Raw genomic sequence first — 27,513 nt, 5'->3', positions numbered from 1 at the left:
TACATGAAACCAAATATATATCATAATGTGTTGTTTGAGTTGAAGATCAAAATATTACACCATGACATCTCATAACAGTGAAACAGTGACTAGATTAGATTAGACATAGTCATATGAAATGGCCACTTACATACTACAGCTGAAATCATCTTTCTTAGTATTTCAGTCAATATGGCTGCGTTTACACAGGCAGCTCAATTCTGACCAATTCGTTTTGTTTTTTAGATCAGAATACAGCCGTGTAAACTCAGCCTATAATATTCACACTGTAGGTATAGGCTATCCTACCAATATGTGTACTGCATGACAGTCAGTGAAAACATACATCCTTTTATATTTCCCAAACAGTTAACATGACTATCACAACGATAATTCCACACTTTTGACCAGTGACCATTCAAACTGGATTCAAACCTCAATGTTATTTCAGTAGATGAGTTTCAGTGGTCTCATGCATCAACCAGACAACCTTTTCATTAAGGAGCTTGCCTCTGGCAGGGCCTGACATTGGGTGGCACTTCAGAGGTGCTTATAAAGTTCAAGAGTTGCTTCTTTTACCTTCTCATTACCAGCCGCGGCACATTGAGAATTAATCAAGGCAGATTACACATGCAGATTGCCTGAACCCACGGTTGATTATACAAAATTTAATCAAACAGAAATGCATCTTTTTTGTACAGTTGAGGCATAGTGGCTGTGCTTATTGCAGGAATAATGGCTGCCAAACACCTAAACACAATAAGTTGATTTCATTGTCAGTTAATACCCGATTTTGAAATGACCTTTCACTGTATATGATACCAAGGTGAATCTGTCCTTGTTTTGATAAGCTTAGTATGTGATAAACACCTAAAGATGTAGGATCTTAATTTGAGCCCGTTTGCTACAGCAGGAAAATAATCCTGCTGCCACAGGAAATGTGAATTATTATGTGGATTATAAGTAATAGAAAATCAAGTCTAAAATGTCAAAGTGGAAACTACAAACTTCCTTTATTTAAAACTCAAATACACACGTTTAAAATGTATTGCATTGCAGGACAGTTCTCATGCAACAGGATAATCAAAATAAGATCCTACATCTGTAGTTCAATTATTCTACCTACTTGTCTTGTCATGTATTGCACTGACGTTACCATCCTTGCCTAAGATAATTACTATTTCTTGGGCGAGAAACTGAAATTCTGAAAATGGAGGCCATCCACTGTAATTTTTCTGGATGTAGGAATGACATCTCTGATGGGAAATATTGATTGTATGGGAGAAGGTAACACAGAAACGTCATGGTTAGATACTGTGCCTTCTTAAAGTATTCATACCCCTTGACTTTTTCCACATTTTTCTATGTTACAAATGTATTAAATACATGTTTTCCCTCATCAATCTACACACAATACCACATAATGACAAGGCAAAAGCAGGTTAAGATATTTTTACTAACTTATTAAAAATAAAAATGGAAATATCACATTTACATAAGTATTCAGACCCTTCACTCAGTATTTTGTTGAAGCACCTTTGGCAACGATTACAGCCTCAAGTCTTCTTGAGCTCGGCACACCTGGCAAACATATATTGGCACACCTGTATTTGGGAGTTTCTCAAATTATTCTCTGCAGATCCTCTCAAGCTCTTTTAGGTTGGATGGGGAGCGTTGCTAAACAGCTATTTTCAGGTCTCTCCAGAGATGTTCGATCGGGTTCAAGTCCGGGCTCTGGCTGGGCCACTCAAGGACATTCAGACACTTGTCCCGAAGCCACTCCTGAGTTGTCTTGGCTGTATGCTTAGGGTCGTTGTCCTGTTGGAAGGTGAACCTTCGCCCCAGTCTGAGGTCTCTCTGAACTTTGCTCCGTTCATCTTTCCCTCGATCCTGACTATTCTCCCAGACCCTGCCGCTGAAAAACATCCCCACAGCATGATGCTGCCACCACCATGCTTCACCGTAGGGATGGTGCCAGGTTTCCTCCAGACTTGACATTCAGGCCAACGAGTTCAATCTTGGTTTTATCAGATCAGAAATCTTGGTTCTCAATGTCTGACAGTCTTTAGGTGCCTTTTGGCAAACTCCAAGCAGGCTGTCATGTGCCTTTTTTACTGAGGAGTGGCTTCCATCTGGCCACTCTACCATAAAGACCTGATTGGTGGAGTGGTTGTCCTTCTGGAAGGTTCACCCATCTCCACAGAGAAACTCTAGAGCTCTGTTAGAGGGACCATCGGGCTCTTAATCACCTCACTCACCAAGGCCCTTATCCCAGATTGCTCAGTTTGGCCGGGCGGCCAGCTCTAGGAAGACTCATGGTGGTTCCAAACTTCTTCCATTTAAGAATGATGGAGGCCACTGTGTTCTTGGGGACCTTCAATGCTGCAGACATTTTTTAGTACCCTTCCCCAGATCTGTGCCTTGACACAATCCTGTCTTGGAGGTCTAAGGACAATTCCTTTGACCTTATTGCTTGTTTTTTTGCTCTGACATGCAATGTCAACTGTGGGACCTTATGCAGACAGGTGTGTGCCTTTCCAAATCATGTCCAATCAATTGAATTTACCACAGGTGGACTCCAATCAAGTTGTAGAAACATCTCAAGGATGATCAATGGAAACAGGATGCACCTGAACTCAATTTCGAGTCTCATAGCAAAGGGTCTGAATAGTTTGGTAAATAAGGTTTTTCAGTTTTTTATTTTAATACATTTGCTAAAATGTCTAAAAACCGTTTTTTGCTTTGTCATTATGGGGTATTGTGTGTAGATTGCTGAGGAATTTTTATTTGTACTATCCATTTTAGATTAAGGCTGTAACATAACAAAATATGGAAAAAGTCAAGGGGTCTGAATACTGTCAGAAAGCACTGTAGGTGTGTTGACTGTGATAATGGCACTGGATTATGAGCTGCTATGTCTGCTAAATGAAAATAATGAAATAAGCAGTGTTATGGTGCATATAGCCATAGAAACACAGTGACATATGCCTTAATGTGGTCATATTCGTGGCCTTTTGGAGGTGTGGTTTTCAGTTAGTTATTTTTTGCCACCCAACCCATGAAAGTTAATGTCATTCTAGTGCACTTCTTGCTATAAATTAAATCTGATGGTGTTTAGGTAAAAATACAAAACATGTCTCATTTGGAACACTGACAAGTAGAGAGCATTCAAAAAAATGTTGCTCAGTCTGATCTGCCGGGTCCACCCGGTCCCGCCCATACCTACGTGGCTAGATTAGTCCAGCATCAATTCTGTTACTTTGACTAGTTTGTGTACAGTTAGTACAGCTCAGTTGACAGACTGCCACACTGCAGATTTCTGGTCCCATATCCACATAGTCTCAGAGGAGGAGTGCTGGTCTCGGATCAGTTTTTTGCCTTTTAGAACGTGATGAATTAGATGGGGGACCTGATCCTAGATTTACTACTCTACTCTGAGACACTTTTTGAATACAGTTCCAGAGTCATTAACAGGATGTTTACCAGTCCTTGTGCTGTTATGATCCGTCCCATTCCTCACGTACCAAGTGCAAACAAGGACACATGTCTATCATCTACAGTGCCTTCGGAATGTATTCAGACCCCTAGACTTTTTCCACATTTTGTTACGTTACAGCCTTATTCTAAAATGTATGAAATAAATACAAATCCTTGGCAATTCACAATACCCCATAATGACAAAGCAAAAACAGGTTTTTAGAAATGGTTGCAAATGTAAAAATAATAAAAAACAGAAATACCTTATTCAGACCCTTTGCTATGAGAATCAAAATTGAGCTCAGGTGCATCCTGTTTCCATTGATCATCCTTGAGATGTTTCTACAACTTGATTGGAGTCCACCTGTGGTAAATTCAATTGATTGGACATGATTTGGAAAGGCACACACCTGTCTATATAAGGTCCCACAGTTGACAGCCCAAGTCAGAGCAAAAACGAAGCCATGGGGTCGAGGGGAATTGGCCGTAGAGCTCTGAGACAGAATTGCATCGAGGCACAGCTCTTTGGAAGGGTATCAAAACATTGAAGGTTTGGAACCACCAAGACTCTTCCTTGGGCTGGCCGCCCACGCAAACTGAGCAATCGGTGGAGAAGGGCCTTGGTGAGGAAGGTGACCAAGAACCCGATGGTCACTCTGACAGAGCTCTATAGTTCCTCTGTGGAGATGGGAGAACCTTCCCGATGGACAACCATCTCTACAGCACTCCACCAATCAGGCCTTTATGGTAGAGTGGCCAGACAGAAGACACTCCTCAGTAAAAGGCACATGACAGCCTGTTTGGAGTTTGCCAGACGGCACCTAAAGACTCACAGACCATGAGAAACAAGATTCTCTGGTCTGATGAAATTAATATTGAACCCATTGGCCTGAATGCCAAGTGTCACTTCTGGAGGAAACCTGGCACCATCCCTACGGCGAAGCATGGTGGTGGCAGCATCATGCTGTGGGGATGTTTTTCAGCGGCAGGGACTGGGAGACCAGTCAGGATTAGGAAAAGTTGAACGGAGCAAAGTACAGAGGGATCCTTGATGAAAACCTTCTCCAGAGCACTCAGGACCTCAGACTGGGGCGACGGTTCACATTCTAACAAGACAACGAAGGATTGGGACAAGTCTTGTAATGTCCTTTAGTGGCCTAGCCAGAGCCCGAGCTTGAACCCGATTGAACATCTCTGGAGAGACCTGAAAATAGCTGTGCAGCAACGCTCCCCACCCAAAAGCTCCCCTTCCTTATTCCCCATCCTGATACCTTATTTTTTTTCTTCCCTTATAAAAAAATAAAAATAAATAAGGTGTCACAACAAAAGAAATAGAGGCAGTTGGTACATCTGTAAAAGCCACAATTGAAAAGAACCAAGACAAAAAAAGAAGAAGATATTTGCAAAAGGAGTAGAAAAAGCATGAAAGCACACAATATGGAGTCCTTAAAAATAAAACAGGCTCATATCGCGATCCCTTCATCCGCACAAAACAAAAACATTACTCGTTGACTATAGTACTCATGTCATCTAGTTCTTAAGAAAATGATTTCTTCCCATCCGCTCCCCATCCTGAAAGGATCTGCAGAGAATAATTGGAGAAACTCCCCAAATACAGGTCTGCCAAGCTTGTAGCGTCATACCCAAGAAGACTTGAGGCTGTAATCACTGCCGAAGGTCCTTCAACAAAGTTCTGTATGTGAATGAGTGTGAATACTTATGTATATGTGATATCAGTTTTTTTTGTAAAAATTAGCATCATTTAAAAAATCATGTTTTTGCTCTTTCAGTATGGGTTTTGTTTGTAGATTGATTATGATTTTTAAAAAAATACATTTTAGAATAAGGCTTTACTTTCCGGAGAGACTGTATGTTCTAGCTTAAGTTAGGTTTAAAATTGCAGCATTTTATTTCAGCTTCATGGCAAAATGTGTAGAAGAGCAGAAAATGTGCTTTAAAACATACAGTGCCTTGCGAAAGTATTCGGCCCCCTTGAACTTTGCGACCTTTTGCCACATTTCAGGCTTCAAACATAAAGATATAAAACTGTATTTTTTTGTGAAGAATCAACAACAAGTGGGACACAATCATGAAGCGCAACGACATTTATTGGATATTTCAAACTTTTTTAACAAATCAAAAACTGAAAAATTGGGGGTGCAAAATTATTCAGCCCCCTTAAGTTAATACTTTGTAGCGCCACCTTTTGCTGCGATTACAGCTGTAAGTCGCTTGGGGTATGTCTCTATCAGTTTTGCACATCGAGAGTGACATTTTTTCCCATTCCTCCTTGCAAAACAGCTCGAGCTCAGTGAGGTTGGATGGAGAGCATTTGTGAACAGCAGTTTTCAGTTCTTTCCACAGATTCTCGATTGGATTCAGGTCTGGACTTTGACTTGGCCATTCTAACACCTGGATATGTTTATTTTTGAACCATTCCATTGTAGATTTTGCTTTATGTTTTGGATCATTGTCTTGTTGGAAGACAAATCTCCGTCCCAGTCTCAGGTCTTTTGCAGACTCCATCAGGTCATCTTCCAGAATGGTCCTGTATTTGGCTCCATCCATCTTCCCATCAATTTTAACCATCTTCCCTGTCCCTGCTGAAGAAAAGCAGGCCCAAACCATGATGCTGCCACCACCATGTTTGACAGTGGGGATGGTGTGTTCAGGGTGATGAGCTGTGTTGCTTTTACGCCAAACATAACGTTTTGCATTGTTGCCAAAAAGTTTAATTTTGGTTTCATCTGACCAGAGCACCTTCTTCCACATGTTTGGTGTGTCTCCCAGGTGGCTTGTGACAAACTTTAAACGACACTTTTTATGGATATCTTTAAGAAATGGCTTTCTTCTTGCCACTCTTCCATAAAGGCCAGATTTGTGCAATATACGACTGATTGTTGTCCTATGGACAGAGTCTCCCACCTCAGCTGTAGATCTCTGCAGTTCATCCAGAGTGATCATGGGCCTCTTGGCTGCATCTCTGATCAGTCTTCTCCTTGTATGAGCTGAAAGTTTAGAGGGACGGCCAGGTCTTGGTAGATTTGCAGTGGTCTGATACTCCTTCCATTTCAATATTATCGCTTGCACAGTGCTGCTTGGGATGTTTAAAGCTTGGGAAATCTTTTTGTATCCAAATCCGGCTTTAAACTTCTTCACAACAGTATCTCGGACCTGCCTGGTGTGTTCCTTGTTCTTCATGATGCTCTCTGCGCTTTTAACGGACCTCTGAGACTATCACAGTGCAGGTGCATTTATACGGAGACTTGATTACACACAGGTGGATTGTATTTATCATCATTAGTCATTTAGGTCAACATTGGATCATTCAGAGATCCTCACTGAACTTCTGGAGAGAGTTTGCTGCACTGAAAGTAAAGGGGCTGAATAATTTTGCACGCCCAATTTTTCAATTTTTGATTTGTTAAAAAAGTTTGAAATATCCAATAAATGTCGTTCCACTTCATGATTGTGTCCCACTTGTTGTTGATTCTTCACAAAAAAATACAGTTTTATATCTTTATGTTTGAAGCCTGAAATGTGGCAAAAGGTCGCAAAGTTCAAGGGGACCGAATACTTTCGCAAGGCACTGTATATTATTTTGGGCCCACACAAATTTCTGCAGGCCCACCCACCAATGTATTTCTGCTTACCCTACATGACTAATCTGATCCTGTTCCAGATGCACATCTTCACTCAACCCTCATCAAGCTATTTTTTATTTACACATTGTTTAATATTGTTTAGCATGGCTGAGGCAGGGAGAGTGATCAGCAGTTGGTGATCACAGAGAGGTCTATAATGGTAAATGGCTTTTAACCAGTTGTTCTGGCTTGGGATATGTCTAAAATGTCTCCTCTGCTTGAGCCAGCTTGTTGTTGTATCACCAAACAATGATGTTGTGTTGTTGTAAACAGAAACAAACCCCGACTAGAGTACAGTATAGTGCATGTGGAAACTAATAGAGAAATTAGGTTATGCAGTGGCTCTAATGTATTTTGGTGTGCTGCACTGCCTGTTGATGTATTGATCCCTCACTATGATGTTCCTGCCCTCCATCCATCCTTCCCTCCCTTCCTCCCTCCCTTCTCTTTCCCCCTCCACAGCCAAAGGGCTTTCGAAGGTACTACAGCTCCCCACTGCTGATAACGGAGCAATTTGGCTGCATCAAAGAAGTCATGCCCATTGGTAAGCATGCTTTCTGTCCCTTTGCCTTACAATACTCTAGAGATAAAGAAATGTCATTACAAACCAAGGTGCATGAACAGTGGAGAAAACTGAAGATGAGAAGACACTCAGCAATCCTTTATAAGACAATGGAAGTTTGCTTAAAAATATATATATTTTATTGTTGAAAGCAATGTGAGACAAGCTAAAGCGATTTATATTGGCCTGCCTTTCAAAATGTCAATTACACTTCCAGTAAATTGATGCACAACTAGATTGTCCTTGTCTGGCTGATTTGACTGACATGAGCTTCTCTTCTCTGGTGTCTCTCCCCAGCTTGTGGCAGTAAAGTGGACCCTGTGTATGAAGCTCTCCGGTTTGGGACCTCCCTGGCACAGAGGGACAAGAGGGCCAGTGTCTCCGAGTCCCCCCACAGGAACTCTGTAAGAACAACAACACAATCTATTACAGTTCAGTCGAGTAAAGGCTTAACTGAATGACAAAAGAGACAGAATACAATATGGAATTTTATTGTTGGTGGTGGTGGGCAGGTATAAGGTCATTGGAAGACTGTTGCTGCAACAGGTGTGACACACAAGGTTTGAGGTGACAAAGAGGTGACAAACAGTACCAGTCAAAAATTTGGACAGACCTACTCATGCAAGGATTTTTCTTTATTTTGACTATTTAGAATCATAGTGAAGACATCAAAACTATGAAATAACACATATTGAATCATGTAGTAACCAAAAAAAGAGTTAAACAGATCAAAATATATTTTATTTTTGAGATTCTTCAAAGTCACCACCTGTAATTGGCCTGTGTGTAGCTGGTGTGGAGGAGTCAGGCGCAGGACTGCAGATATGAGTAATGAACGTACTTTACTCAAGAATTGAAATATATACAACACAAAAACTAGCCCACAATAACGGACTGTATACATACAAACAATCACTCACAAAAACTAATGGGGGAACAGAGGGTTAAATAATGAACAAGTAATTGGGGGATTGAAACCAGGTGTGTAAAACAAAGCCAAAACAAATGGAAAATGAAAAGTAAATTGGCGATGGCTAGAAGGCCGGTGACGTCGACCGCAGAACGCCGCCCGAACAAGGAGAGGGACCGACTTCGGCGGAAGTTGTGACACCACCTTTTGCCTTGATGACAGCTTTGCACATTCTTGGCATTCTCTCAAACAGCTTCTTAGTGGGACTATCATTTGTTTTTCAGCAGGACAATGACCCAATACACCTCCAGGCTGTGTAAGGGCTATTTGGTTTGGGATGAGTTGGATCGCAGAGTGAATGAAAAGCAGCCAACAAGTGCTCAGCATGTGGGAACTCCTTCGAGACTGTTGGAAAAGCATTCCAGGTGAAGTTGGTTGAAAGAATGCCAATAGTGTACAAAGCTGTCATCAATGCAAAGGGTGGCTCCTTTGAAGAATCTCAAATATACTTTATAATATATTTTGATTTGTTTGAAACTTTTTTGGTTCTACATGATTCCTTATGTGTTATTTCGTGGTTTTGATGTCTTCACAATTATTCTTCAATGTCAAACTTTTGTCTGATACTGTATAAATACTAATTTATTTTACCTTTATTTAACTAGGCAAGTCAGTTAAGAACAAATTCTTATTTTCAATGACAGCCTAGGAACAGTAGGTTAACTGCCTGTACAGGGGCAGATCGACAGATTTGTACCTTGTCAGCTCGGGGATTTGAACTTGCCCTGCCGCCCCAATACACTAGATTTATGCCCATTGGTTGAAAGAAAGGAAAGGGATTATTGCACAAGTGAACTGATAGGTTAATCAGCCAGCGTGGTGGAATTACCTTAGTGTGTCATGCTCATAGGCTGAAGTTTGGTGAATGACATTCTGCATGCTTAATAATAGTAAAGGATGAGTCCAGACATGACCATATGCTTATTATGACACGACCATATAAATACCTGATATGCTGATGAGTAACTACACTGAACAAAAATATAAACGCAACATATAAAGTGTTGGTCCCATGTTTCATGAGCTCCATACTCACAAAAAGCTTATTTCGCTAAAAATTTTACATCCCTGTTCGTGAGCATTTCTCCTTTGCCAAGATAATCCATCCAACTGACAGGTGTGTCATTATACAGGTGCACCTTGTGCTGGAGACAATGAAAGTCCACTTTAAAATGTGCAGTTTTGTCACACAACACAATGCAACAGATGCAATTAGCATCCTGACTGCAGGAATGTCCACCAGAGCTGTTGCCAAAGAATTGAATGTTAATTTCTCTACCATAAGCTGCCTCCAATGTCATTTTAGAGAATTTGGCATTATATCCAACCAGCTTCACAAACACAGACCACGTGTAACCACACCAGCCCAGGATTTCCACATCCGGCTTCTTCACCTGAGTCAGTAAATTTATTTGAGTATTTGATCATCGCTGTTATGCTATAGATACGTTTCAACACAGATCCAAAATGTGCCTGTACGGGATTGAGAAACTGTAATGAAACTACCTCATTAGCAATTCACCACCTGACTGTCATTTAAGAAACTACCCCATCAGCAACGTATAGAGATTAAGAACGAAATGAACTAATGGCTATGTCATTCCAGTGGTTAGGCTACTAATATAATGGCCGTTAAGCAGGTGATTTCAAAGTGTTTATAACATGTTGTTCTGTTTTTTGGTTTTACTTCTCTTTCGTCTTTGCTTACTGTGAATGAATGAGTGTCGGAATGTAGGGGCGCAGTAGATAAGGGACACACATATTCAGCTGGATTAATGGTATAGATGGGAGACTCATGTTAAAGTGTGGGCCAAGTGAGCTCTGTCTCTTACTTACAGCAAGGAATGTACAAAAAGGCAAAGTATAGATTGAAAAGCTACAGTCATGGAGTTGTTGTTGTATGCGCATGCCAGCTCTGCCTTGAGTAATGATAGTGTACTGAGATACAGCCACTGTGGTGTAAATATGACCAATAACGGTGTACTCAGATACAGCCACTGTGGTGTAAATATGACCAATAACGGTGTACTCAGATACAGCCACTGTGGTGTAAATATGACCAATAACGGTGTACTGAGATACAGCCACTGTGGTGTAAATATGACCAATAACGGTGTACTCAGATACAGCCACTGTGGTGTAAATATGACCAATAACGGTGTACTGAGATACAGCCACTGTGGAGTAAATATGACCAATAACGGTGTACTGAGATACAGCCACTGTTGAATAAATATGACCAATAACGGTGTACTGAGATACAGCCACTGTTGAATAAATATGACCAATAACGGTGTACTCAGATACAGCCACTGTGGAATAAATATAACCAGTAACAGTGTACTCAGATACAGCCACTGTTGAATAAATATGACCAATAACGGTGTACTCAGATACAGCCACTGTGGAATAAATATAACCAGTAACAGTGTACTCAGATACAGCCACTGTTGAATAAATATGACCAATAATGATGTACTCAGATACAGCCACTGTGGAATAAATATGACCAGTAACAGTGTACTCAGATACAGCCACTGTTGAATAAATATGACCAATAATGATGTACTCAGATACAGCCACTGTGGAATAAATATGACCAGTAACAGCGTACTCAGATACAGCCACTGTGGAATAAATATGACCAGTAACAGTGTACTCAGATACAGCCACTGTTGAATAAATATGACCAATAATGATGTACTCAGATACAGCCACTGTGGAATAAATATGACCAGTAACAGTGTACTCAGATACAGCCACTGTTGAATAAATATGACCAATAACGGTGTACTGAGATACAGCCACTGTGGTGTAAATATACCAGTAAAGGTGTACTCAGATACAGCCACAGTGGAGTAAATATGACCAATAAATGTAAACTCAGATACAGCCACTGTGGTGTAAATATACCAGTAAAGGTGTACTCAGATACAGCCACTGTGGTGTAAATATGACCAATAACGGTGTACTCAGATACAGCCACTGTGGAATAAATATAACCAGTAACAGTGTACTCAGATACAGCCACTGTTGAATAAATATGACCAATAATGATGTACTCAGATACAGCCACTGTGGAATAAATATGACCAGTAACAGTGTACTCAGATACTGCCACTGTGGAATAAATATGACCAGTAACAGTGTACTCAGATACAGCCACTGTTGAATAAATATGACCAATAATGATGTACTCAGATACAGCCACATTGGAGTAAATATGACCAATAAATGTAAACTCAGATACAGCCACTGTGGTGTAAATATACCAGTAAAGGTGTACTCAGATACAGCCACTGTGGTGTAAATATGACCAATAACGGTGTACTCAGATACAGCCACTGTGATGTAAATATACCAGTAAAGGTGTACTCAGATACAGTCACTGTGATGTAAATATACCAGTAAAGGTGTACTCAGATACAGCCACTGTGATGTAAATATACCAGTAAAGGTGTACTCAGATACAGCCACTGTGATGTAAATATACCAGTAAAGGTGTACTCAGATACAGCCACTGTGGTGTAAATATACCAGTAAAGGTGTACTCAGATTTGTTATTTTATTAGGATCCCCATTAGCTGTTGCGAAAGCAGCAGCTACTCTTCTTGCGGGCCACACAAAACATGAAACGTGACATAATGCAGAACATTAAAACACAAGAACAGCTCAAGGACAGAACTAGATAAATGTAAAAATGGCACACGTTGCCTACATATCAATACATACACACAAACTATCTAGGTCAAATAGGGGAGAGGTGTTGTGCCGTGAGGTGTTGCTTTATCTGTTTTTTGAAACCAGGTTTGCTGTTAATTTGAACAATATGAGATGGAAGGGAGTTCCATGCTATAATTGCTCTATATGATACTGTACGCTTTTTGAACTTCTTCTGGATTTTGGGGCTGTGAAAAGACCCCTGGTGGCATGTCTGGTGGGTGTAGATACATCCACTGTGGAGTAAATGTGACCAATAAAGGTAGACTCGGATACAGCCACTGTGGAGTAAATATGACCAATAAAGGTGTACTTGGATACAGACATTGTTGAGTAAATATTACCAATAAAGGAAATCTACTCCAGGAAGAGATGATGATGATGATGATGATGAGGGGATTGAAATAATTATTCCAGGAGAGATATCTGCTGAGCTTTTAGACAGAGAGGAGGACTTGAAGACTCAAAGTGTAAACAATGCAGTCATTGCAAAAGAAAAAGGGAGCACCTCTCTTCTCTTCTCCTCTCTGCAGCTTATCTGTGTAAATCTAATTTAAACTGTATCTGCAGCTTGAATCAGTCCTGGAAATGATGTCTTAAAACTACCAGGGAAGTCCTGCCAGCTACAGCTGCTATTTTTAAGCTGAAGTACCTGGCGCTTAAAAACTAGGACAATGGTTAGCATCAGTGATAGCAGAGGGTAAACTCAGTTCACCCACCTAGTTTGTTTACCAGTACACCCCTGGTAAGGATAAGATAGTATGAACTTTAATGTCCCCGAGGGGAAAATAGTCTTGGACACACAGTAGTGCTGCATACAAAATAGACACGGTATATTCTACACTCAACATAATACATAAATTGCACGATAAACTTGCCATACACATTGTACACGTTTCGCATAAGTTACAATGATAATTGGCACCGATTTAGAACATCTGCAGTACTGCTTTGGTGGGTTCATATGTTGTTATGATTCCTTCAACTGTTGCCCAGTCATAATATCAGTCAATGTTTTTGTGCTCCGTTGAGCAGCGTTTGTAAATTCAAGATAACATCAAAGCTTTTTTGGTGGTCCTAAATCTAGACCACCCTCTACGATTTCTAGGAAATGTGTCACAAACATTAAAGAGATTTAACAGGATCTTAAGCACTTACAAATGTGTCATATGGTACGAATTGCAGGAAAAAGTACAAATTGGAATTTGTAACATATCATACGAACTCCAGGGGGAAAATAAAAAATAAGGACGTAACATATCATAAGATATGGATGATCATGATATGGATGACCCATTTTGCCTCGTGAGTGCTACTTCAAAACTACTAGCTACTACAAAAACTCTGCTGCATCACTTTAAAGATCAGAAATGTGTGTGTGGTCTAGGTATCTAGCTACTGTAGGATCTGAATGACTGGCAACAATCTGTCAGTTAGATGTAATGCTCTCTATCTGCTCCCACAGACCAGTGACTTAGCCCAGGTTCCAGAGGAGGACGACGCTCACAGCAGTCAACATGAACTCACCAGGAAGCACAGTGATAATGGTGAGTACTGTACACGGTGTACCAAGAGGCAGCATCAGTCACCAAGAGGCAGCCATCAGTCACTAAGAGGCAGCCATCAGTCACTAAGAGGCAGCCATCAGTCACTAAGAGGCAGCCATCAGTCACTAAGAGGCAGCCATCAGTCACTAAGAGGCAGCCATCAGCCACTAAGAGGCAGCCATCAGCCACTAAGAGGCAGCCATCAGTCACTAAGAGGCAGCCATCAGTCACTAAGAGGCAGCCATCAGCCATGAAGCCATCAGTGACTAAGAGACAGCCATCAGTGACACTGGGAAATGCACTTCTGTTATGCATAGACTTTATGAATGAAACATTACTGACTGCTCAATGGTATGTCTATAACTTTATATGCCAGATCCTTGATCTAAATTCCAGTTGATTCACTGAATGTAATGGATGCTCACGGAATGTAATGGATACTCACTGAATGTAATGGATGCTCACTGAATGTAATGGATGCCGACTGAATGTAATGGATACTCACTGAATGTAATGGATATTCTCTGAATGTAATGGATACTCACTGAATGTAATGGATATTCACTGAATGTAATGGATACTCACTGAATGTAATGGATATTCACTGAATGTAATGGATACTCACTGAATGTAATGGATATTCACTGAATGTAATGGATGCTTACTGAATGTAATGGATGCTCACTGAATGTAATGGATGCTCACGGAATGTAATGGATGCTCACTGAATGTAATGGATGCTCACGGAATGTAATGGATGCCGACTGAATGTAATGGATACTCACTGAATGTAATGGATGCCGACAATGTGTTGGATGCTCACTGAATGTAATGGATGCGGGACTGAATGCATTGGATTCTCAGTTCTATGTACTGTACTTAGTGTAAGATCTCAAAGAGGAAGAGCCTATTGCCCTGACCTTTTGCATGCATTAGCATTCACCCAGGACAATGAAGTTGTAGAAGGGACACTGGTTGAAGTAGAGCTCACATTATTCAAAATGCCTTTAGAAGCTCCACAAAAAGAATATAATCTGACCCCTGAGGATTGAGGAAGGGTAACCTTCTACTGTGTTCCTCTCTACTTGCCACATGTAGAGACTGTAATTACTCCCCAATGCTACTTGAATATCTGGACAGTGCTCACTAAAAAGAGGAAAATATGGGACAGATTCCAGCATGGGAATCTGTCCCATTAGTAATCCCATCTGAATACTCTATTGCTTTCTGAAATGATGTATTTGTTTATGAAAAGCTTTTCTATCACAGCTTGTACTGTAAAAATAAATACTTAGGTTTATTCCAGGACATTCAGTAGATGAAATCCCACTGCTATCGAGATTCATCCAAGCTTCGCTGTCTTTTCTATGATTGTCAAAGTGTTGATAGCTTTACTGTTGTCTTTGATAATTTAAGTATTTGTCGTTGATTTGGGGTGATTTACTGAATGTTTTGACATTTTCCAGTGTTCACATCACTTGAGAATGGGATGGAGCCCATTCCCTATTGCCACGTAGCTGAGAGGAAACCTGATGATTCACCGGTAAGGAACACAAACACTTACAGTATAGTAACCAGATTCCCTGTAACTCCAAGGAGGGCAGCGGAGAGAAAAGTTCAACTTCCACACAGACTTTTTCCTACTGTGAATTACATTAGTGTTACTCATTTAATTCCCATCCAAGCATATCAGTGGAATGCTAAGGGAGTTACAGATATTTGTTACGTTAGAAATGGTGTAATTGTGTGTTGAACTCATCCAGGACGCCTCTGAACACTCAGATGCTTTGAGACAACAGGGTCAGTAGAGAGAGAAAAGGGTACAGCATGGCAGCTGAGGGTGTGAGAAACAGCCAGCCTGTCTTGTCTTACACAGGTGGAACAGAGTAGAACACACCAACATCATTTTAATACTTTTTTATGAGGTCACAAATAATGTCTCTCGCCTGCCTCATCTACAGTACAGTTCCGTTGTCTTGGGCGATGCGCTCTTTCATGACGAAACACAAATGCATTGAGAAAGACTGCTGGCACATAGAACCCAGGTAGAAGTAAACACTGCAAGAACTGTTCATGACAAATCATAATAACCTCTGATCTGGAAATGGAAAATACAAAGTTATTGTTCTTCAGTGGAGCCCAGTGACTGATTCTTTTCTCAGTCCTTATTGTTTGTGTGTGCTGCAGAAATGTCCCTCTAGAATGTCTCTCAACCCACGGCTATCCTTAGTCTATTGCCCATTTGTCCTACGGACCATCACATTGACATAAAGTCTAAGGATAGCACAAACTGCTCTGGAGACAAATGAGCTCTGGGCTTAGTAAGGTTGGTGTCATCCCAATTTGAAATATGCATTGTCTATAATGGGTAGGGCTTGAACCTACCCAAAAGAGGAGCAGTGTGAAAATCCTATCATTAACTAGCTTCTAAACTTAGATTTCAACATGTCACAATTAGTCTATGCCGAGGAAGAAAACTGACATGAGACATTAGCTTTTGTTGTCTGTTGGCCCTGAGCAAATCATAGCTCTGGACTAAAGGATGTCCTGAGATATTGTACAGTATTCTATTGAAAGCTTCTGAGAACTGTGTCTGTGCTGTGTGTGCTGGTGGGCTGTACTCTACTCTGTGCCTTCAGCCTGAGACCTGATCCTGAGCCAGTTCTTGCTGTGTGGGTGTCCATCAGCATGCTACTTACAATTGGCCAGACTCCCATCACTACTTACTTTCCCAGGAGTTACGAGAAAAACACATCTCCCTTACAGACAAATTATACCCTTGCCTCGGCCACTGACACACACAGATATGAATAGGCTTTTACCCTGATGTTTATATCTCCAGCTCCGGTCTGTGCAATATTTATTTTCTGCGCGCAGCCTGACACGTTACAAAACTAGTGCAAACTTCATTCTGTTCCCTGTAGTGTAATATTGATTAGCAAACCTCAGACAGATTTATTTTGCCCTCTCTCTGGCTTCTACGGTGGTAGAATGAAAAAAAATACATGTATAAGAAATGCCGTATTCATGTTCCCAGAACATGTTTCATATTTGTAAGATTTCTAGCCAGCCTCTATCATTCATTTGACATGTTTATCCTTAATGTCAACTTTGGAAACGACCAAAAACACAAAAAAATACAGAGAGACACAAAGATATACAAGCAAACATGCATGTGAATGTGCACACACACATACGTACACACACACACACACACACACACACACACACACACACACACACACACACACACACACACACACACACACACACACATACGTACACACACACACACACACACACACACACACACACACACACACACACACACACACACACACACACACACACACACACACACACACACACACACACACACACACACTATGCGATCTCTCCTGGCCAGCTTGCTGAAACATGTAAAGTGGTATTCTCCACCACTCTTATCTGGCTGAGCTGAGCACGGCTGGGAGGATGTCGTTTGTTCGTCTGAAGGCAGGTCTTTAAAAGCAGCCTGGCACCCAAACACAAGGACACACAGACACAGGCTCTACAGGATAATGAGCAGAGGAATGAACCATGCTGCAGGAGCAGATTGTCCCCTGTTGCCTCTTGTCCAATCTGAAATGAGAGACACAAATTACTAGCTGGCCTATTCAATTGTACAGCCCATTTCTTGTCCTATATTCCAAACCAACCAACAACTGTTCCCTGGACATCTTACGTCCCCTTGTCTTAACCAACACCTGTTCCCTGGACATCTTACGTCCCCTTGTCTTAACCAACACCTGTTCCCTGGACATCTTACGTCCCCTTGTCTTAACCAACACCTGTTCCCTGGACACCTTACGTCCCCTTGTCTTAACCAACACCTGTTCCCTGGACATCTTACATCCCCATGTCTTGAATGATTGAGAAGTAATCAAATGGCTTGTACTTTGTTTTCTTACACTGATTTGTGAACTTAGAGGTTTTTTTGCTGCTCGTTTAACTCTTCACTCTGTCTCATTGGCCCTACTGCAGTTATCATTGTTTTGACATTTTCCAATGTAATGGCCACCATACAGAAAAATATAACCACCCAGGGCGGAGGAAATGTCCCCAGAGAGCTTTTAGTCTGCCATAATGATCCCCTAAAGTTCTGTTGTGCCTTACCGCATTTTCACCCAGGGCCAGCAGAACATTTCACCCAGGGCCAGCAGAACATTTCACCCAGGGCCAGCAGAACATTTCACCCAGGGCCAGCAGAACGGTTCACTCAGGGCCAGCAGAACGGTTCACCCAGGGCCAGCAGAACATTTCACCCAGGGCCAGCAGAACGGTTCACCCAGGGCCAGCAGAACGGTTCACCCAGGGCCAGCAGAACGGTTCACCCAGGGCCAGCAGAACGGTTCACCCAGGGCCAGCAGAACGGTTCACCCAGGGCCAGCAGAACATTTCACCCAAGGCCAGCAGAACGGTTCACCCAGGGCCAGCAGAACGGTTCACCCAGGGCCAGCAGTACATTTCACCCAGGGCCAGCAGCACACATACACAATCCATGTCTCAATTGTCTCAAGGCTTAAAAATCCTCTTTAACCTGTCTCCTCCCCTTCATCTACACTGATTGAAGTGGATTAATGGTGACATCAATAAAGCATCATAGCTTCACCTGGATTCACCTGGCCAGTCTATGCCATGGAAAGAGCAGGTGTTCCTAATGTTTTGTACACTCAGTATACATGTAAACAGGAGTAACAATGACAAGTAACAGGCTAAAATAGATAGGTACTAATGGCAATCAATAATCAGTGAACAGCAGCGTAGTGGTAGTAATAAATCAAATCAATAATAATTTCAGCAGCAGTGTAGGTGTGAGGGTGAGCAGTAGTTATTAGCTATTTAACAGTCTTATGGCCAGGGGATAGAAGCTGTTTAGTCGTCTGTTGGTCTGAGCCTTGATGAACCGGGACCGTCTGCCAGACTGGAGCATGGAGAACAGTCTATGTCTCGGGTGGCTGGAGTCTTTGGCAATTTTATGGGCCTTTCTCAGACACCGCCTGGCATTCTGGGTCATTGTGACATTGTGACTAATTGTGACAAAAGCAGAAAGTGCCTAAAGGTGCGTACAAATACGGTTACTGAATGTGTCTGCGATAATTGTGTTAGCACGTCTCTAACAACATCCTCTCCGCCCCTGCTATTATTGTCTTTTCATTTCCTGGGAGCTTATGAAAACAGATCAACTCAACAAGAGGATGCTTCCTCCCACACATGTATATAATGTTGTGGAAACTTTACAGTAGCAGGTGGCAGAACGACTTCAGCAATTCTCTCTTTTTTTCATCGGAACAAGAGCTCATTCTATTCTAGGAATAATCAAAAGGAATGAACGAAGTAATGCATTTCCTCTGTGATTTGATTAGGGAATAACAACAAACCTGTAGTAGTTTTTTGCACGTCTATACTCTGTTTTGTGGATCGTGCTGACAGCTGCTGTGTGTGTGTGTGTGTGTGTGTGTGTGTGTCTGTCTGTCTGTCTGTCTGTCTGTCTGTCTGTCTGTCTGTCTGTCTGTCTGTCTGTCTGTCTGTATGCGTGTGTGTTTTGCCTTGCAGGAGAGGAAATGGCTGCAGAAGGACACACTTCAGCTCAACACCTATGTTGCTTTGTTTACATTCACTCCCCAGGAGAGTGAAGACCTGGAGATGAGGTCAGTGGTATACACAAACACACACACACATTCCCTTTTTCTCTCCAAGTTGATATTATTTTTGTGACTGGCCCTCAATTGTGGTGGCAAATTGTAATGGAAATAAGCTTCAGTCGACCCACACATCTACACACACAAATCTACACACATATCTACACGCACAAATCTACACACACTGAAGCTGTCCGTTAACCTGGTAGCAGGCACCAATGGCAAGTCAGTCACACATTACCGTTGTCTCACTTTTGTAATACTTACAAAAACAGTGTCATAAATGGTGTGACTGATTTATGGGACTGCTTAGTTTAAACTCTCTTATCTACAAGGGCCAGAAGCTCCTACTAGCTCACTGTCAGAACAGGGTGTTTGATTGATTTCTGATGGGCCTTGGCCTTGCCTGGACATTTCCTGCATTTTCTTTGTTAAAACCACGACGTTAACAATTACCTTAGGTTTCTCTTGAATGTAGAACACACTGTGTTTACCCCGATAAGCAGGCAGACGTCACTGAATGCATGCTGTAGTCACTGCTCAATAGATATCTGGTCTTTGCCAGTGCTATTCTCTAATACAACATGAATAAACACTGTCTGTTTTGTTATGCATGACAATTAAAGTGTCTGTGACTTGTGTGTGGTCTTCTGCTTGTACTTTGCTCAGTTTAATGACCATAAGACTATCTCTTAATCATGAGCCAGGCATAAACCCACATTAATTCATTCGATTATAAAGATATCGACACATGAATATGGTTATGATTTGACCCGATTCATTAGCGTACAAAGATGTTGTTACATAAATATGGTTGTGATTTGACACAATTACAATATGATGAGATAGAAAGACAATACCTGATGGTTTATTGCTTATCATAAACTGTGGTTCGTGCCCTGAATGCTGATTTGCTGACAGCCATGATATATCAGACCGTATACCACGGGTATGACAAAACATGTATTTTTAATTGCTCTATTTGGTAACCAGTTTATAATAGAAATAAGAATAGAAATAAGGCACCTCTGAGGTTTTTGGTATATGGCCAATATACTTTACCACAGCTAAGGGCTCTATCCAGTCACTCCGCATTGCGTTGTGCTAAAGACCAGCCCTTAGCCGTGGTATATTGGCCATAAACCACACCCACTCGGGCCTCATTGCTTAATGAGACAAATATCAACGTCTTTGTGATATTTTCTGGAACCTGTGGAAAGCTGGCAACCCACTGGGCACACACTTGTTGTTTCCATGTCATTTTAATTAAATTACGTTGAACCAACGTGGAATAGATGTTGAATTGACGTCTGTGCCCAGTGAGAATTGTCTGGACTACGTAAATATTAACATATAGGGCACCATTTTCTTTATGTCATTTTGCAATGGGCCCTTAAGAAATAAGAGTTTCTCTCTCAACAGCCCTTGACCCTAAGTATCCATTTTACTCCATCGTTCCCTTTGTAATCCAGTCCTTGGATCTGGCGTGTATAATGTCTACACTGTCTCCTCTCAGACGCTCCAATCATCTGAGATCTTCCTCCTTGCTCCCCAGAAAGACTTCAATCATCCCCCACTTCATTTGAAATTCATTCACACCCACATCACAGCATGACTCCCAACCCACAAATAGCTGCTGTACAGTTGGGTGCTGCTTCAAAGTGTTGTTTTAAATCTTCTCCTATGAAAGACAAGCTAGACAGGATCAAGGTCTCAGGTTCCCATTACAGACCCTAATCAACACTTCAGACAGACACAATAAATCACATTGTACTGTGGGCTTTAAAGGCACCCTCATCAAAAGGTGGAGAAATTTCACTCTCTTTTTACATTACATGTTGTGACACCTGTCTTGTGATAACTTTCTTCTGTATAATTTGTTATTAGCCTACTGCAACATGATGATTTTAGTTTATTTTTTATTATACTAGGCAAGTCAGTTAAGAATAAATTCTTATTTTCAATGACGGCCGTGGAACATTGGGTTAACTGCCTTGTTCAGGGGCAGAACGACAGATTTTTACCTTGTCAGCTCGGGGATTCGATCGTGCAGCCTTCCGGTTACTAGTCCAACACTCTAGCCACTAGGCTACCTTCCGGTCACTAGTCCAACACTCTAGCCACTAGGCTACTTTCCGGTTACTAGGCCAACACTCTAGCCACTAGGCTACCTTCCGGTTACTAGTCCAACACTCTAGCCACTAGGCTACCTTCCGGTCACTAGTCCAACACTCTAGCCACTAGGCTACCTTCCGGTCACTAGTCCAACACTCTAGCCACTAGGCTACCTTCCGGTTACTAGGCCAACACTCTAGCTACTAGGCTACCTTCCGGTTACTAGTCCAACACTCTAGCCACTAGGCTACCTTCCGGTTACTAGTCCAACACTCTAGCCACTAGGCTACCTGTCGCCCCCACGATGATGGTGATGAAACCATAAAAGCATGATTCCAAACATATTCCGATTGGCAATATATTTAATAAACCAAAACGTCCATCTTTTTTTTTATAATCGAAAGATCTCAATAGATGACCATTTTTAACATGTTCAAACTAAAACCACAGTGTTTTTCCTCTCACAGACCTGTCTCAATGGACAGGATATTTTTTAAAGAGATCAACGAGTCATAATTGAAACATTATTTCTGATTTTTCTTTCTTATTGTCAGATTAAATCTAATTTACAGCATCAGAGACGTTGATTTTTTTTAATACACAATTTATTTCTAATTTAGACCCGGAGACAGAATCGTACTTGCAGACGACTCCAATGATGACTGGTGGAAGGTATGTATTTAAGTGGAAGACAGCTAGTACTGACATTTAAACCACTACACCACACCAGTCCAGGGCCGGCGTTATGGGGGGGCCTTAGGGGGCCTGGCCCATCCTACTCTACCTCCTTACCCTACCTCCTCTTTGATAATTCATTTGACCGAGACACGCGCCAACAGACAGACTCATCAATCTCAGTTAAAGCATCCAAGCGAATGAAGCAGTGCCCCTTTGTCTCAGTATGTGTAGACCATGTAGCTGATGCTGTCTGTACCAAAATAGCATGGCATGTGTTTTTACTATAATTTAAAATGTTGTATCAAGAAGAAGGGGAGGTTTGTGTGGAGAATATGGTGCATCTCTCTCCAGAATGCATTTGTAGGAAAGAGCCCATTTGGCAATGTCTGATTTCTGATTGTTTTAACTCACCACGTACACATAAGCTGAGCCTCTCAGTCAACAAAGTCAACAAAGTCTGTTTTTTTTACATCCATTGTGAATGATAATTCCTCAGTATGTGAAAAATCTATCCAACACTCCCGGCCTCGATAATCACCAAGCCTTGGTGTGAAAGAGCTAAATATCATGATCCCATATATCCAGTGGAAACATCATTAAAAAACAAACATATTTCTGTCCTGAGCTCACTGGCGCAGGAAACTCACATGGGCCCGGAATAGCCTAGTTGATACAATGTTGCAAGTTCACTAGCTACAGCTACAGCTTCAGGCTGGACCAAGTGATGATTTGATACAATGTTGCACCACTAGCAATAGCTCATGTCAAGACAGATAGAAAGGGAGGCAGAGAGATGAATGTGATTGAAAGAACCAGAATTTTCATCAGGATATTTTCTACTGTTTGTATTTGTCGGCTTTACGCCTATGTATTTTACTTAGTTGACGATGGAAGTTATAGGCCTACTGCTGCATTGGCCTATAGGCTGTCTCTGAGTTCTATACTGTCATTTCTTTAGCCGCCAATGGATCACAGTGTATCAATGTGTCCATATGAGGTTGGTGCTCTCGCCATAGTTCAATTTGAACTTTTAGATGTTTATCATTTTACTTCAGATTTTTATGATTAACCACATGACGATAATTTAGAAAAAAACTAAAACGTTATTATTGAAATGAAACTGTTCCACGAAATTACGCGTATAAAAATGATCATGACTGGCAAGCAGATCGGTAGAAGTGGTAGGATAAATTGTAAGTTTCCCCAAACTTGAAACTCACCAGCTGCCTATGTGCTTTACTATTAGACCCATTAACCCATTGTGAACGCTCAAGCGGGTGCACACATAGGAGGTCCTGTGGAAAAACATGCCTCCCCCTATGGAAATCAAAGGCCAGTCCAACGGATTCTTTCTGGCGCTGGGTCTGCACCAGTCTGCTGCCATGTTAGTAATACCAGGAGCTGTGATGGTGTATAATGTTTCTTCTGGATGATGGATCTAGGGCATGATCGAGGACAGGATCGGTTTCTTCCCAGCAGCCTTTGCTCACCAGGTGAAGACCGGAGACAGAGTGTTCAGGTGTCACCGGACGTTTATCGGCTGTAAGGAGCAAGGCCAGATCACTCTGAAGGAGGGCCAGGTATGTGATCTCACTGTTACCCGCAATACAATGATAATTGTGGCCTGTCTGGTTGAGTGGTAATGCCCGGCCTCCGGCACGCATGTTTGCGGTGTCGTCATAGGTTTGAATCTGGCCTGCTGCCTTTTGAGACAACCTCTCTCTATCTTGCGATCTCTAGCCCTTTTATCTTTCCATCTTGCTATCTCTATCTCTATTTCTATCTCTCTATATCTCTATCTCTCTCTATCTTTCCTGTCATCCTCTATCTGTACATCTCCAATAAAATCCGAAATTCCATAACAGCATTATTTTAAATCATACCATAATTATGTCAAACGATTTTGTGACAAAAAAGTACCCAATTATCCCCAATTGAACTAATATACAAGAAAACATGATTGGTATTATCGGTTGTTAAAGAATTGTATAGTTAGTCCCTTAAATGTTTCCATGTACAACTTTACTTGCTGCAGTTCATGTTTAAGCCCCAAATACAAGTGGACATCAGATACAGTTCATATGCTCACCAATTCCCATAGGCAATGGGAGTCCTGGGCACTCAGTCCAAAGACTCTCTCCCGGGACATTCACTTCAAAGGAGGGACCTGAGCTGGCCAATTGGTAGTCCCCCCCCTCTCAGCAGTTTCCATGGCATTACCATTTTGGCACGGAAAATGCCGCCTCAAATCCTTTTCCCACAATGCTTTGCATGGCCATTTTAGGATTCAGAGGAGAGTTCATGCTAGTAACCCCCAATGGAGATGCATCCATTCCTAACACTTTGAAGATGACTCAGTGACCTCATAGCTCTGCCTCCATCCCCAATGAGTAGCAACATCCGCTGTTTCCAGTCACACAGCCATTCATACTACCCCTCTGCAGCTGTATCAAAAGACTATTCAAACTACCCCTCTGCAGCTGTATCAAAGACTATTCAAACTACCTTTTGCAGCTGTATCAAAGACTATTCAAACTACCCCTCTACAGCTGTATCAAAGACTATTCAAACTACCCCTCTACAGCTGTATAAAATACTATTCAAACTACCCCTCTACAGCTGTATCAAAGACTATCAGGCAAATACAGACAGGTGTCATTGTTGTTTGGTGGGAGAATTAAATATTCCTTACAGTGACCCTAAAGCTACTTCGCCCTTTAGGGCCACTGTGCATTGTGAATTGAATGTGTTAAAATGTGTTTTGTTTGTACAAAAAGCAACTAAATCACAAGATCATATTCACTGTTTCATCAGATTTGTGTAAGCGGTGAGGATGAACACAGTGGCTTCATCCGAGTGGCCAGTGGAAAGAAGAGAGGCTATGTGCCCTGTGATGTCCTGGAAAACATCTGAGAGCGAGAGAGAGAAATAGAGAGTGCTGGAGAGCGATAACGAGAGGAAGAGAAGGAGAGAGAGGAGGGAGGAGAGGCACAGTGGCACACTCCCATGATGTTCAGGGATGGCTCTGACAGTAGCACTGATTAGATGCCAACCTCAGGCGTGAGGGAGAGGACCATTCTTCCCACAAAATGGCCGCCTGAAACCATGGAGGAAATCCTCTGAGCTGTTGATCCAAAATATTTCTGTTGCCATTAAGGGAATAGCTTTGTCAGAGTCAGAGCCAACCTTCCTCTTTCCCTTTTAGCCTGAAGGGGAAAATGTTGCGACGGATCAGATAACCTGACTTTGTGGTCACAGGGAGGGAGAGTGGGGTGATTGCATCTCTGGATTTGGTTAGATTTTTATTCCGATTTTGTTTGATTTTTAGGACAGCTGAGCATTGTTTGTTCTTTGTGGGATTTCCCAGTGGAGAATGCAGGTGACGCATCATGCATGAATATACTGAATGTACTCGTGTGTCTACTACTGAGACAGAGAGAGCAAGGAAAGCTACTTTGGGCAACTTTCTTTATCCATACATTCTTGCTTATTTAGCATCAGCTGCAGTATGTTTGAACCACTTGTTTAACCTAAAGCCCAAATGTTCAAGCACTTGTTCTCTATAGCCGAAGATTCTGTTCTGAAATAATCAAATCATATTTTATTCACTTACGCTAACTTTGATGCAAGCAGTTGAGGTTACAAACAGCATATTAATCAAAAGCATAGAAGATAAGTCCCTTTTCTTCTATGCTCGTATGATGGCTCTACTGAGTCTTGATAGCCTCAAGCTCACAACTACAGACCCATTCTCCCAAGAATCCATCCCTCTGTGATACAAAAAAAATCCATACATTGGATTTGTCACTGGAGAGGAACAACAAAAATAATTAGACGAAGCAGAAATGTATCAAGATTTCCGAGGTAGTATTGTTCAAAGGAGAAAAATATTCTGCACAAATCTAGATGTTCCTAGTCTAGCTGCTTACCCATCCACATTTGCGTTTAACAAATGACACCACAAAAGGACTACAAACCTGTCAAACAGATTTTGTGAATATTTCAAAACAATGAATACCTAATTTGCAACTTAGTCTGGTGATAATGTTCTCTTCGGGTAACTCATCATGACATTGTTTCTTGATGTGTTTTATAAAGGATAATGGATTTGATGAGAAATTATGTGAATTTAGGAAGTGGTTAGATCAATTGTTTTTGAATATATGTCATAAAATCTGCATACCTGTTGTAGTGGCTTGGTGTGGTATCTAATATACATTTCGACACAATTACATTAAATTCTATACACCATAACAAGTAAACCAAAACAAGTTATATACATTCTTTTCTTTTACAAATGGCTTTTTACACCTGTTATTGTCAAAATATTTGATCAGAGAAGCTTCAATGCATGAGCTACTTGAAATTCAGCTTTGATTTACATTCATGTATGCTTGCTCCAATTGCACTAAATGGTCACTCAGATATGGCTATTCATGTTAAACAATGTAAACCCATTTTTCATCGAATCAAGACATGCTTGTTGAGATGTAACTATCCCTTTAATGTCACTCTTTATGACACACTCCTGTTCAATTCCTTTCTCTTGAGGAATAGCAATATTCTTTGAGGATTTCTTGATCATCCTCATGTATATTTGTTTTCTGTTAAAATATTATTATGAACTGTCAAAGGAAAGGTATGGTAGTAAATGTGTCTCTCTATAAGTTCATCTAAGCTGCACTGAAACTCTGTGAACTTTCAATAAATTCCCTAGTTTTCCCGAAATCCCACTTGGAGGATTTTGGGAATAAGAAGACAATTAGCAGGAAATATGGAATCTTCCAACTAGGATCTCTGGGAAACCAGGGAATATATTGAAAGTTCCTGAAATGTTGCAACCATAGTCAAAGACCACTGTATTGTATAGATTGTATGCACAGAATAAAAAATAAATTGATTAGAATTTTTTAAAATCAATTGTATCAATTTATTATCGCCGTTTGGGGAAACTATTTACAGTATATATAAAGCACTGTCCTTAACTCGAGATAGATAGCTTTGTCTTCATACTCGGAACACAGAAAACATCACAGTCATGTATGCCTGTGCTGACTATACATTGAAGTATAAAGGAAGTTAGAGGTAGTTTCGCGAGCCTATACTTTTTTTTTTTAAATAAAAAAAATAACAATTTGTA

General features: G+C 41.2%; 1 protein-coding gene across 3 annotated transcripts in view; it reads left to right on the top strand.

Annotated features, from left to right (window-relative positions):
• LOC139374342 (SH3 and cysteine rich domain) overlaps positions 1 to 27,293 on the top strand; it is a 49,844-nt gene extending 22,551 nt beyond the window's left edge. For 2 of the 3 annotated variants that reach the window (XM_071115380.1, XM_071115383.1), the window contains 8 exons: positions 7,563 to 7,644; positions 7,960 to 8,066; positions 13,818 to 13,899; positions 15,366 to 15,442; positions 19,495 to 19,589; positions 22,316 to 22,367; positions 23,816 to 23,953; positions 25,188 to 27,283. In XM_071115380.1, the coding sequence (XP_070971481.1) occupies positions 7,563 to 7,644; positions 7,960 to 8,066; positions 13,818 to 13,899; positions 15,366 to 15,442; positions 19,495 to 19,589; positions 22,316 to 22,367; positions 23,816 to 23,953; positions 25,188 to 25,286 (732 nt within the window). In that variant the 3' untranslated portion in view covers positions 25,287 to 27,283. Of the gene's footprint in view, positions 1 to 7,562; positions 7,645 to 7,959; positions 8,067 to 13,817; positions 13,900 to 15,365; positions 15,443 to 19,494; positions 19,590 to 22,315; positions 22,368 to 23,815; positions 23,954 to 25,187 lie in introns of all 3 variants that reach the window. The other variant, XM_071115382.1, reaches the window with a different exon arrangement.
• Positions 27,294 to 27,513: the final 220 nt, after the last annotated feature.

The sequence above is a fragment of the Oncorhynchus clarkii genome, chromosome 19, assembly GCF_045791955.1.
Source record: "Oncorhynchus clarkii lewisi isolate Uvic-CL-2024 chromosome 19, UVic_Ocla_1.0, whole genome shotgun sequence".
Classification (NCBI taxonomy): Eukaryota; Metazoa; Chordata; class Actinopteri; order Salmoniformes; family Salmonidae; genus Oncorhynchus; species Oncorhynchus clarkii.
Note: the sequence above shows the minus strand (reverse complement) of the source record. Positions and strands in the feature narration are given on the sequence as shown.